General features: G+C 46.9%; 1 protein-coding gene across 1 annotated transcript in view; it reads right to left on the bottom strand.

The window, feature by feature from the left end:
- The window catches only part of PTPRE (protein tyrosine phosphatase receptor type E), an 85175-nt gene that overhangs the window by 6702 nt on the left and 64429 nt on the right, over window positions 1–14044 (bottom strand). Inside the window, exons 3-13 of the mRNA XM_082285772.1 lie at window positions 13506–13608; window positions 13194–13267; window positions 11771–11907; window positions 7557–7647; window positions 7249–7325; window positions 7100–7136; window positions 6071–6168; window positions 5021–5140; window positions 4305–4465; window positions 1046–1181; window positions 107–256 (exon numbers count right to left, since the gene is read on the bottom strand). Coding sequence (XP_082141898.1) covers window positions 107–256; window positions 1046–1181; window positions 4305–4465; window positions 5021–5140; window positions 6071–6168; window positions 7100–7136; window positions 7249–7325; window positions 7557–7647; window positions 11771–11907; window positions 13194–13267; window positions 13506–13608 — 1184 coding nt within the window. The remainder of the gene's footprint in view (window positions 1–106; window positions 257–1045; window positions 1182–4304; window positions 4466–5020; window positions 5141–6070; window positions 6169–7099; window positions 7137–7248; window positions 7326–7556; window positions 7648–11770; window positions 11908–13193; window positions 13268–13505; window positions 13609–14044) is intronic.

Raw genomic sequence — 14044 nt, 5'->3', positions numbered from 1 at the left:
ACCACCACAGAACAGAACAATTTCCCTTTAATGCACCTTTAAGGTCACACTTTTATCCTCTTGGCTTAAGTCTTGGAAATCCTATGGCAAAGATTTCCATACTTACTTTAAACTCCTCTTCCAGCCCTATTTTGACCAGGTTTGGTGCAGCATTGTGGGATGTCTGGAGGTGTTTTTCCAGGGATGACACATCCAGCTCCGTGTCCCCGTAGAGGTAGTACTCGAGTAAGGCTTGGTAAATGAAGGAATATTGCATCTGGAAGGGACAGGGAGGAAATGAAGGGAGGGAAATTAGGAATTCTGGGATTCATCTAATTTAAAATCCCAGACTGGTTTGGGTTGGAAAGGACCTCAAATCCCATCCAGTTCCTCCCCCTGCCATGGCAGGGACACCTCCCACTGTGCCAGGCTGCTCCCAGCCCCAATGTCCAGCCTGGCCTTGGGCACTGCCAGGGATCCAGGGGCAGCCCCAGCTGCTCTGGGCACCCTGTGCCAGGGCCTGCCCACCCTCCCAGGGAACAATTCCTTCTCAATATCCCATCCATCGCTGCCCTCTGGCAGTTCAAAACCACTGCTCCTTGTCTTGCCACTGGTTGGGGTACAATCTACTGATTATTAAAATAACAATAATTAGAAATTGTTAAGCTAAACCAGAGTTTTCCTGTTACATCACTCACATTCTCTGACATTCCACTCTCATGTGCATGGGAAAACCTGGAAATGACTCCTAAAAATGATGTGTTTTACAGTGGTCTTCACCTGTATCTTCTCCCCCATCCTTCCACTGGGCTTTGTTCATTTTTGAATTAGAAAATCCCAGAACGGTTTGGGTTGGAATGGACCTTAAATCCCATCCATCCCACCCCTGCCATGGGCAGGGACACCTCCCACCATCCCAAGCTGCTCCAAGCCCCACCCAACCTGATCTTTTCCAGGTGTGCAACAGCACGGGACACACTGGGCTGCACAAGGGAGTGGAAGCACAGCAGCATTTCCCTCTCTGCCCAGGAAAAGCTGGAATTTCGGGAGATTCAGGTGCACTCACGTCTGTCTGAACCATCTGGGGCCGCTGATTGCGGATCCTGGAGACGAACTCGAACACGTCCACCTTCTGCTCCGCGTGCATCATGTCCATGATGGCATCGATGACGATGAAGGTGCCCGTGCGCCCCACGCCAGCGCTGGGGAGGCAACAAACACACAGAACCCACCATGGGATCACCCAGCCTGCAGGGACTGCTGCAGCAGTGAGCCTCACTGCCACGGTTTAGCATAGTTTAGGTTTCTATCAGAGAGCCCTCTCTATCTCTGCGTCCTTGAAAACATGAAAACAAACTGCAAAACTGCTTTGGAAGTTTTGGTCGGGTTTTCTTCTCTTCTCAGGCTCAGTTTAGAGGCATAGAAAGGCACAAAGTTAATTTCTGGGCATAGGGCAGCGAAATGGGATACACATCATAAAGTCACCCCAAGACACTCGTGCTTAGACTGGACCAAAATGCTCACTGGGAAACACTGAATTTCACAGAATCATGGAATCATGAAGGCTGGAAAAGCTGCCTCAGATCCTCGAGTCCAGTTGTTCCCATCCACATCCCCAAGTGCCACTTTTTAAATCCCTCCAGGGATGGGGACTCCACCCCTGTGGCCTGTCCCAATGCCTGGCCACCCTTTCAGTGAAGAAATTTTTCCTAATATCCAATCTAAACTTCCCCCTTTTTCATTTTAACAAGGACAGCAAAAAAAGAGGAGTGTTTTTAACATAAAAACTCAGCCCTTCCCAGCTGATACCATCAGAATTATACTTTAAAAGACATTTGAAAAAAAAAATCTGCTTGACCATCTGTAATAATTCAGGTTAAGATGAAATTTAAATTATTGTTTTAGTAATTTTTAGCGCCACATTTCCCAACGCTGACAACCCTAAACACTTTTTTGGTTTTTATATCCTTAAAAGCCACGAGAGGGAGCACGACCATTAGAAATGACAAAAATCCAGCGACTTTCAGCTCTTCCTTCCAGAGGAAAAGGGCATGGCATCCTGTACTAGTCATTCATTAGTGGCTCTCCTTTAACCTCCGGGCAGTTTGCTTGGCTGCAATAGCCACAAACACCTCCAGGAACACGATAAAAACATCCCCCCTCCCCTCGTGGCCTCAAAAATACAAAGCAATTCTCAGCAAGGCAACATAAGGTTTTAAATAACACCAGAAATGAAAATTACTGTATTTGTAGTACAATTATTTCACATCCCACACATGCTTTAACAGCAGTGAAACCGAAGCCCATGAGCTCCTCTGTTCCAGAGGTCTGGAGGGACGATGGGGATTCCCTTCCCTCTCCCTTCCATCCATCCATGTTGGCCCTCTGGCACCACAAAGAGTCTCCCTCATGTCTTAATCCCCACTGTTCCTCCTCCTGATAGCCCTGGAAGCCACCTCTGAGCATGGATCTCCCCTCACTGCTCACTCCTGGGACTTTCGCCCCTGAGCCCCAAGCACAGCTTCCTCACTTCCCTTTCCAGCCCTGATACCCCTTTTTACACATCCCTGTTCCCTCCCCACGGTTCCCTGATCAGATCCTGATCTGGATTCCATCCCTGCACCTTCCTGCTAAAGCTGGGGACTTCACCACCCTGGACATTCAGCTCAGAAGCTCCTTGAGGGTCTCCATCCTTAGCCTGCTTTGTCCCTCACTCAGCCATTCCTCAAAGTCCCTCTCTGCTCACTGAAAGATTTCTATTTCTAAAAAACCTATTTCTAAAAACTTAGGGAATACAAGAATCAGCAGAAAATCCTGATCCTGCCACTCCTCATTTTCACTTCTTCACTTCCAAATGCTCAATCAGTGTTTCATTCACTTCCGAAACCTCCCTGGAGAGGCGTTGGTCAGAGTGGCTGGGTCAGACTTTCCTACAAGCTCCCTAAAAACAGCTGGTTACTCACTGCTGAGGGGCTTCCCTTTCCTTTTCCCAACAATTCAGTGGTGTCACATCCTGAACTCGGACGGAAGTTCCGTGTCACCTCTGTGCTTTGCTCTGACACTGCACGAGCCCCCAGCACTGACCTCACTGTGCTCTGCTGGCCCTTTATATTTAAATCTCTGCAGGTATTTATTAAATTATTTTATATTTTCCTTTCTTTTGTCTTTCCTTCTGCTGGTTAAACCAAGCACAGCATTTCCTGCTGCTGCCAAATAAAGCTCAAGCCCAGAATGAGACTCCATACAGAGCAAAGGGCTGTAAAAATATTGTGGCTCTCTCAGCTGACACAACTCAAATCTGCTTTTCCCATTTAAATGCCTTTTATTTAAAAGCCTTTTATTTAAGACACCTGGGAGAGAAGGGGACTCCCAGCAAGGCAAGAGCTACATGGAAATGAACCAACAAATCTGGCTTGCTCAGGACAAACACCCTCTTTTTCACCAGCACACACTTCCAGTATTTCTAGCAAGGAAAAAAGAGACAAATACAGGAATTTACAGCATTTCTTTCCTTATAAACAAGACCCAGACAGACAAAGCTGCTCTTTTTTCCTGTTCATTCTGCTCTTGTGTGTTCATTTTATTCTAACCTTGCAATGATAATTGCTCCTGGAAAGACACTTCTTGTTCAGTGGTGAGCTTACAGTTGCTCACAGGTTGCAATTCTTCTCTTCAAACTGTTTGGGAGTTTGGTTTTCGTTTCATTAAAGATTTCAACAGTTTGGCACCAGCCTTTGACAGCAGGATGTGCCTGTGTGAGTGACCAACAAGTGGGAATTGCTTCTGCATTGGTATGAAGCACATTTTTAAAATTGCAGCATTTCAGTCTCTTGAATGCAAGTCTTTCTTCCAAGCTTTTTAGGCATTTCATGGCTAATTTCCATAAAAAACTGCAATTTGACTGTGGGAGAAGTGGGGGACGAATTCCCAGAACAGCATTGAGTGGCAAAGGCCACGGATTTCTATCACCAGGCTGTTTTTCTGACAAAGAACAGATTTCTACCAAACAATGGGTATCCCTCATAAAAAAACCCCAAACAGAACAACAACTTCTGTTTGAGTATTAAAACTGACAGCAAAGACAGAGCTTTGGAAACTGTTCTTACTCTGGGCTCTCAAAAACTCAGCATATTATTACCCTTGAATATAAATATGTGAGTAAATATATAATACATCTATTCATATAAATATTTTACAATACTTAAGCAGATATGAACACATAGATATAAATATATAAATATTAATATATATATTTTAAAAAAAATATATATATAAAAATAACTGCAGGCCAAGCCACAAGAATGGTTTGAGGAGCACATACATACCTACAGTGAACCACAATTGGTCCAGCATGGGCAGGATTCAATGATTTGACTTTTTTCAGGAATTTCAGCATCCCAATAGGTGTGAAAGGCACCCCAAAATCCGGCCAGCTGGTGAAGTGGAGCTGTGTGACGAGCCTTGGAGCTTTACATCCCTCGTGGAGCTGCAAGAACACCCAGGCTCAGAGCTGATATCTCATTTTTCATGCACAGATTAATAAACAAACTGCTGTGGTCATTTATGGCTTCATTCCCTGCCACACTCAGAGCCTGACTCAAGGATTTGGAGTTTTCAGTGCATGTAAAATACAAACACTATTTCACTAAGTGAAAATACCGTCTATTATTAATTTACAGTGGGATAATCCCAGGACAGGATTGCAAAGAATGAGACAGACTCTTCCAAGTTGCCAAAATATAGCCAAATTCACTCATTTTTTTATCAGTGCAATTTTTTTCCTCAAAAGCTCAAGTCCCTGCTCCTGTGCTGGGCTGTCACAAGGCATCATTTGCTGTGGCCCTTGGGGACAGAACCTCTCACAACCCATGGACTGTAGTGGAGGTTTTGTGGGCAGACCCAGCTTCCCTGCCTGGGAGAGGCACCCCACCTTTCTCCACTTGCAAATCAGCTGCTTGAATGTCTTCTAAGCAAATATTTGAGGTTTTATCAGCTTTTCCTAAGGCTTAGGGAAAGCCCCCAGGAGCAGCTGTGTCCTCACCGACTGCACGCAGAACTTGCGGATGGTGTAGTCCACCAGCACGATGCAATCCTCCACAGACACACGGATATTCCCGTAGGTCCAGCAGCCCTGGTCAGGCCAGTACTGGTAACACTTCTCCTGCACAAAAACACAGGGAAGTTTAGAACCCTGACTTTGCTTTCACTGCTGGGCGCTCGTGGGGTTATTTGAAAACAGGGAAGGTGAGTACAGCTGTGAGTGTGCAGAGCTTCTCATGTGGCACAAGCAGCTTTAACACCCTACTGCTGCTGCTGCTGCTTCTTAAACTGAGGCAGAGAAGGTGAGAACAGTTTTGAAGCTGTTTTTTAACCTGCTCAGCCCCACACAGCTTTTGTTTCAGTTTGGCAGCTCTGTTACAAGGTGTCCAACTGTAGGCAGGCACTGTGAGGTTTGGACTTTGTTTTCCAGCTTTAGCTGCAGCCAGTGAGAAATTCAAAGCAGTTCTCACCTGGAGCCATTGGGAATATCCACATTTACCAGCTCTGGCTGCTCACACTGGGAATGGACCCTCATGGACTGGCTTTGCTGTCTGAGCTTCCCCAAGCAGCAGTAAAAGTGCAGTAAAATAAAGCCCAGGAGGCAAACCAGGAATGCCCGTCCTCAGGGGAGGAATGGGGGACAGGAAGGAACAGCAGCACCCTCACAACGAAGCAGCTTTAATTTCTCATTGTTCAGTTGACAAATTGGGCATTTTGAAACCTAATGCTCAGGAAAATGAATGGAGTTTTTACCTTCACTCCTAATCAGTCCCAACCACAAGTGCAGCCTTACACTGGGATAAAACCATTGGAGCTTTCCTTTGGCTGTGAGCTAAGCAGGACACCACTGGCTGTCAGAACTTTCTCCTTCAGATCAACTCATATAAATGGGTATTTTAGAAATGAAAACTGTGTTTTGGAACAGAAACTCAGCTGTGCTGACAGGGGCCAGGGGAGGAAGTGGTCAGAAATGCACCTGGCCAAACCCTGAGCAGCCACGACTGCTTCTGCAGCACTGGGGACATCCCAGAGCAGAGTGAAAGCTCTTTACCTCTTTTCTTTCTTTCAGGTTGGTTAACATGACAATGATGGCTGATTTCTGCTCCCAGATCATCCTCCAGAAGTCATTGACTGTTTCCTGCTTGGGTCCTGCAGACAGAACAGGGCAATGCTCAGGAGAGGGGATGGAGCAGATCCCAGTGCAGCCCCACACCCCTGCCCTGGGCACCCACCCAGAGCTGTGCTTGCTATGGCCTGCACAGGTTTGGAATACACCAAATATATATATATTTATATGTTAAATAACCCCCCGTGTTTTCTTTTACACAATGCCCCCAAATCTACGTTTTTAGCAGAAATCTCCTCTCTTGAAATATTCATAGAATGACAGAAGGGTCTGAGTTGGAAAGGACTTCAAAGTTCATCTCCTTCCCATCCCTGCCATGACAGGGACACCTCCCACTGTCCCAGGCTGCTCCCAGCCCCAATGTCCAGCCTGGCCTTGGGCACTGCCAGGGATCCAGGGGCAGCCCCAGCTGCTCTGGGCACCCTGTGCCAGGGCCTGCCCACCCTCCCAGGGAACAATTCCTGCCCAATCTCCCATCCAGCCCTGCCCTCTGGCACTGGGAAGCCATTCCCTGTGTCCTGTCCCTCCATGCCTTGTCCCCAGTCCCTCTCCTGCTCTCCTGGAGCCCCTCCAGAGTATTTATTCTTAAATACTATTTAATCTTGTAACCAAATTATGGCAGGAGCAACATTCAGCATTCCTACTTCGCAGCTCTTCCCCATGCCAAGGTCCAAGGTTCCCACAACAAACTCAGAACAGATTATCAGGAGACCCCAGTTTTGGAGAAGCAAAGAGGATCTGGAGGGGGAAATGAGCCTCTGCTCAGAGCAGAATCTCCAGGTCTAGAGGCAGCTGGTCACCTCACACATATTTCAAGTTCATTTCAACTGTGGCCTCTAAATCCAGCCTCACACTTGACCACCACCTGCAGCTAAAAATAACCTTTAAAACACATCTATGATTAAATGTGCTCAGCCCTAAGCTGTAGAGAAGAGAGAAATGAGAACAACTTACCTTGTGCTGCTATAAATTTATTCTTTTCTTTATAACCCTGTGGAAATAAACACCACAGCAGTTAAAAGGTGAAAGGCCAACATGTGCTAGCAGAGAATTACTTCTTGAATTCCCAAAGTTTGGCCAGCTGTGGGCAGCTCTCAACTCACATCTATGTATGATGCATTAATGTAGTCTGAAGGTGGGACTCCGTCAATTTGGGTCAAAATCACTCTGGAATGATCATCTGAAAGAAAACAAGCACATTGGCAAGCTCATCAACCTGAAATATGGTATTTCCTTGCAAGCAAGGAGGCCTGGAAAAGCACAGAGTTCCCAAACCACAGACAACACATGAAGAGCATTTCTGACCAGTGGAATTGTTATTATCTGAGTATTTGCAGCAAATGAACGCTACCAGCAGCCTGCTCAGTGCCAAAATTACGTGTCTGGTTTAAAAGCAAAAGGAATGGCTTACATGGCAGGATGTTGGGATATCTGTTCTTCTCCCTGTTTTCTTCCTTATTTGCCATTTCAAACGTTCCCTGCACATATCCAGATGTTAATGACTGAAAAGAACAAAGATATAGAGTCCATGTGTTAGAAAACAAATCATTCTGACTGGCTTAGGGAAAACGTGCATCCAACAGAACTGAACATATTTCAACCTTTTTCCCTCAGTAACTTTCACTACTCTCCAGCAGGCAACTACAACCTGGCAGATTTCACTCCAGAGAACAAGTTCAGCAGTTGGGGAAAGAGAAGGAATTTTTTTTCCCCTCGGAGATCACAGTTATTTAGCAAATTGGGAAACTCTGAGCTGCTGCCTGGAGCTGCCATCTGCCGCGGTGACTCAGAGCGCGCGACCCAGCCGTGCCAGCGCCACGCTCCACAGCCACCTACAGCACCCACACCGGCCTCAGGCACACAGACAGGGCTGGGGCCTGAACCCCTCAAAGCTAAGGACATTAAATATCCAACATCTTGCTCAGCTCTGCAGGTGAAGGCCCAGCTCTGGCTGGAAAGGAGGAAGGAAAAATAATTTGCGGGGTTTTTACGCGGTGCGAGCGCGAGTTGAATTCTGAGAGTCATCAGCAAGAGCTGAGTGCAGATAAATTTAGTCTGGCTTAAAAAAAATAACAAACAGTCATGGAGGGCAATAAACCAAAGGAAAAAGAGAGAGAAGAGTGGAAGTGAAAACAAGGAGGTGCCCAGGGTGGAGCTTCTCCACAGCTGAGATGCCACTACTGCAAATGGACAAACCAGAACTGAATTTCATGAAGTTCCTTTAACTGAGCTCCAAAACCCCCAGAGCCAGCAGGGTGGATCCCACCGAGGTAAAACCCCAGCGGTTTGGGAAGGCACCACCACCTTCTCCCACCCTTGTACCTCCCACTGCTCAGTTTGAGTCACACAGGGCAAGGAAAAACACGGTCAGGGAGGACACAGCTGAACCAAGCAGCCCTGGGTGGCTGGCAGAGAGCAGGGCTGGAATTTCCCCCTGGAAACACAAAGGTGTTGTCGGGGTGACACGGGAGGAGAGGGGGGCACGGGGAGCACTGATCCTCCACCACACAGGAAACAGCACCGAGCTTCTGTTGGGGCTTTGATGGCACGTAAAGCTGTGAGTGCAAAGGAAAGGAGGTTAAAAGAGGGTTGAGAAAGAAAGCTGCTTTCAGCAGACTGAAATTCCTTAGGTGAATGAAGCTCATGGCTTTTTAGCAGCCCATATTGCTGATTAAAATACATTTATGATTTATAAAATACAAACTCATTTCTTAAACAAAAAGAAGTAGTGGAAGGCGTCCCTGCCCATGGCAGGAGGTTGGAACTGGATGATCTTTAAGCTCCTTCCAACCCAAACCCACTATGTGATTCTATGAAATAATTATCTTTTTAAACACAATTTCTTCAAACTTAAAGTCAGGCACCCAAGTTTCAATTAACAGTCAGCCAAGTTCTGCATTTCCATGCATGAAAAGTAATTATCTTTGGCAAAATCACCTCTCCATCCCCCACTCCTGACCCCTGCAAGGCCTTGGCATCTTCCCAGGAAGCTCCTTGTGCCCCAGAGTGGGTGGTGAACCCGGAGCAAGGGCAGAGCCCAGCTCCCTGCTCCCACCCACTGGGGAGGATGTGATTCATCCAGGATGCTCCTCAGCACATCTTCCCCATCACCCCCAAATCACGAGGAGCTGATGTGTCCTGCTGGCACCGGGTCATCTGCTGCCACCACACTCTGACCTGTCCCTGCTTGGCAGGAGCCCTAAAATCCAGCTGAAGCTTTGAGAGGCTCAGCCCACCCCAGATCAGCACATTCCCTCCTTTTTTACCACTGAATGAGCCACGGGGATGTCTTAATCAAGCCAGAATTAAAATTTCAAAAGAAAATTCTTACAGGAAGCTTTTTAGTAATTAATCTGAAAATCCAGGCAATAATCCCGAACTTCCAACATCCAGCTTCCATTAGGGATGATCAACAGAGGTAGGGGTCTTACAGAAAGGAATAAATTTTTTTTTAATTGTTTTCTTTTTTCCTGTGAAGAAAGAACACACTCTTCTAGTGCCCAGTGTTCACAAAGGAATCACAGAACAAAAAAAGAAGGAGCTTCTGTTATTCTGGTGAGTGTCCAAGGAGTGCAATGGACCTCTTAAGGGTCATTCAGGCTCTAAGGACAAAATCAAAGGTGCTGGAGAACACCATCAGGCACATAAATCTAAGAGAACTGTCCTCAAAGTGTCAGGAACTGTCCTCAGAACTCTTTTCTGCCTGCTGGGTGTCCTCATCTCTCCGTGTCTGGTTTATTTTTACCAAAAAAAATCACTTGGGACCAAACTTCTCAGTCCTGGGCAGCGCTGGCTCACAGGGCTCACCATTTTCAGCCTAAATTTGTTCCTAATTCCCACTGGAGCCCCTTGTAGCTGCATTCCTAGAGATGCCCCTGGCATGTTGGATCAGGAAGTGTGGAGCAAACACTGCAGTGGGTACAGACCCCTGGAGCATCCCCAGGGCAGGGCTGAGGCACAGAACCAGAGAACCATGGAATGGTTTGGAAGGATCTTTTAAAGCCCATCCAGTCCCACCCCTGCCATGGGCAGGGACACCTCCCACTGTCCCAGGCTGCTCCAAGCCCCAATGTCCAGCCTGGCCTTGGACACTGCCAGGGATCCAGGGGCAGCCCCAGCTGCTCTGGGCACCCTGTGCCAGTCAGGGTCCAGCAGGACCCAGCAGCTCCCACCCCACGGCCTGTGCCACGTAGAAAGCTTTGGACACATCCAAATCCTGCAGGATTTGGCAGCTGTGGCTCCACGGGGCAGACACAGGAGTCACCTCAGGGGCTGAGTGCAGGGGGATGTGAGTGCTGTGAAGGAGAGGGCAGCACAGGGGTGTCTGTGCTGAAGGGTTTGCATTTATCAGCCCCTTTCCTGCCAGGGCTGCATAACAAACCTTGGAGCTTTATGCTCCAACATCAATCACTCAGATTTCCAGCTGCCTTTGCACCTTCCTTCCCCTCTCAGGCTGGAGCAAACAGCTCCTCCATCCACACAAACAGCCACAGGAAAACAACCACATCGAGCATCAACCCCATCCAACCCCCAACCCCACCACTGCTCATTTTTGGGGACCAGACCCCAGGCTTTTTGGGTGCAGACAGAATCCCACATGCTCACAGCACGGGCCAGAAAATTACCAAAGCAAAGAGGGGTTTAAAAACCGAAACAGATGGTTTGTTTCACTCTGAACCTCAGAGCAAATTAATCAGGAGAGTCAAAATTCACCAGCGCACACCTTGTCAACCTGGTTCTCACTTTCATTTTGTCAACCTTGATAAGGATTTCCACAATGCTCCCTGTCTGGTAAGGCAAAACTCTGTGGTTTAAATTTATCATCACCCAAACTGCAGCTATAAACATGCTCCCAGTTAAGAAGGTAACTCAGCAGCCTGCCTAATCAACACGTGCATTGGCTCTCACAAATCCACGCTTGACATTTAAGCTCCCGCTTTGCTTCTGCTGTGGAGGGAGGTGAAAAGAAGTTATCAAAGTCTGGAAGAGGCCCCAGATGCAGGCTCCTGGTGGTGTGTTTCTCCACAGGAAGTGGCCCTGCAGCAGCTCAGCACAGACTCCAGGTACAGCTCATCCCCGCGACCACACTCAGGCTCTGGGCACAAAGCAGTGACCAAGGCCACCCTGAGAGCTGAGATACTTCATAGAAACTCTGTGCTAGGGCACGGGAACAGCAAAGGGGGAACTGGTGGGATGATAGCAACGAGCAAAAAGCCAAATTATCAGGAAAAAAGAAGTCAAACCCCACCGGGGCAATATTGAGGCCACACTGCATCCTCTCCTCTAAGTACTTCCCACAGAGGTGAAACACCCAGATCCCCCAAAACCCTTCCACCACCATCACGAAAATCAATGCCAAAGAGATTCAGATTCAGTGTTCCTCTCCTCCAGCTTCAGGCAAACATTAAAGACCTTCTTTAAATGTTAGCAAGAGGCAAACAGTCCATACAATACAAGCTGGCATCAAATAGCAGTGAATATTCCAGGTTTTATCCAGATAAATGTCCCCACCCATGCAGAGCCCACAGGAACACCACCAATCACGCACCAAACAAAGGAATTATTAATACTTGCAGATATTTTGGTTTTCCCCCCATTTTTGGCCATCCACGTGTAAAAACTCACATTAAACTCCTCCCTAAAGAGTTTCCCCTCGTCTGCTGAGCGTATCCGGATTTCCTCCTCCAGGTTTTCCACTGGGATAGGGAAATACTTCTTGGGGCCCGAGGGAGACCTGCTGAGCAGCATGACCCGTTGCTGTTCTGTCAGGACAAGGGCAGCATGTGTTAAAGGCATGGCCAGAGCGAGAGATTTCCAACTACAAATTAATCTTTATGCTGAAAGATGCCCAACCAAACTTCTACCGTGACACTCTGAGGTGATAAAGGTGATTTAAAAGAAATAAAAAACCAAATCATAGGCCAAGTACTGATGAAATTAATTATTTCTGTATTTACACTGGATTAAAATGTGACCAAGTTTTATTCAGGAAAGGAGCAGGTTCTTTCTGCTGACAGGACAGGGCAGCTTTTGGCACCTGTCACCAAAGAGATGCTGTGAGATTATTTCATTTAGAGGGGAAATAATAATAACAATAATAATGATAAAAATTTATCTTTAACTTGGCAGCCACCAGAAACTGTGCCCCAAGAGGAGCTGTTGCCCCTGGGCACAAGCACCAGCCCAGCAGGAAGCTGATGGGTATTTTTAGGGTTTTGACTTTCCCTCCAGCTGCCACCCTCTTTAACTCACTCATCACTTCACACACAGCGAAGTGCAACTGGCAAAACCCACAGACTGATTCGCTTTTATCTTTAAGTGTATCATTTTCCTCTAGGTTGTGGCTAAAACAGCTTGCACGGCCTTTCCAGGTTTGCTGGGTTTGAGCTGGGCCCCACAGCAGAGCCAGCCCGGGGATCCCCGCAGGCAGAAACAAACCCAGCACAACTCAAACCAGTGGGAAACATTTTTAACTCCTCAGAGTGTTTTATTTCACTGCCTCTGGCTTAAAACTGCCCCATCTCAGCTCCTACTTCCCGTTCAGAAACCACCCAGTGTATTCACAAAGAGTTAAGGACCTTTTACCCCATTTTAGGAAGAAATACTGCAATTCTTTCTCGAAATCCAAAGATCAGTGTCAGAAACGTGGATCTCGGCTGGCATTCTGGTAAAACATCTCCCAAGAGCCCAGGCAAGTTTTACACAGAAACATTTGCTGTATCACAACTTAAAGTGAAACTTAATTCAAACCACCAACTGAAAATTCAGATTTTATACAGACTACTTGAATATGGATTTCTAAATATGGATCTCTACTCGAAGGCCAGGTTGGATGAGACAGCCAGGTGTTGGAAGGGGTTGGAACTGGATGAGTTTAAGTTCCCTTCCAACCCAAACCATTTGTGACCGTATTTTATTAAACTATTTTCTCTTTAATAACAACCCTGTCAGTTATATTATAAATAAAAGCAAACATTGAGTAATTGTTAATTAGAGAACAAGGCACACACAAACAAACCTGAGAGTCTGAAAGCAAATCTCTCCATACCTTGTTCTTCCAAGATCCCATTTGGCATCTTTTTGTCTCCGGAGCTCACCACGGCTTTCCTGTGTCTCCTGAACCTGGAGCAGAGACACCATGTTAACCTGGGCACCTCTGCTGAGAGGAAGCAGCATTTCCCCAGAGCCCTTTCTGACCCACCATGTAATTCTGGAGAAACTCTTTCTGTTCATGCTGGCAGCGCGAGCAGGGCGGGCACGGCCCCGTCTGTGCCGTGCCGAGGCTCTGCCTCCCCTTTTGCTTCCGTGGGAGGGCACAAAGGATGGGGCTGAGCCACTGCACGGCCCTGCAAACACCCACCTGAAAAAGTACCCCACCAGCACCACGAAAATGATGACCACCAGCACCAGAATGAGCAGTGAAGTCAGCAGCTCCTTGTGCAAGTTGTTCTCCTCGGTAGAGTCTGGGGATGGAACACAAGAAATGTGGAATATTAGACATGGATCCTCCTCTGGCACAAAAGCTGTGCTTGGTGCATCAAAAACTCTGTCCAATAATCTGCCTCTACTTACTAAAAACATCACAATCACTTGGCACAGGCAAGCTCAAATGGAAAGTTATTTTTTTTGTTTGTTTTTAAATTTTTCCCCCCTCTTCAAAAGCACAACCAGACCACCCACTTCAGAGAAAATCAAGGATACTTTTTTGGAATGCCTGGTTAAGCAAGGGATTTACCTGTAGTCAGAGAAAGCTGAACAGGTATTAAGCTGAATTTGAAGTCCATTAAAAGGTCTGCTGCAGTGCCCTTATACCCATCAGCTGCTTCTCAACCAGACAGAAACCACCCAAAAATGCCACCTTTCATATAGATTTTATTCACTCATATTCTATATAAATAT

Source organism: Coloeus monedula (genome assembly GCF_965178545.1).
Source record: "Coloeus monedula genome assembly, chromosome: 8".
Classification (NCBI taxonomy): domain Eukaryota; kingdom Metazoa; phylum Chordata; class Aves; order Passeriformes; family Corvidae; genus Coloeus; species Coloeus monedula.
Note: the sequence above shows the minus strand (reverse complement) of the source record. Positions and strands in the feature narration are given on the sequence as shown.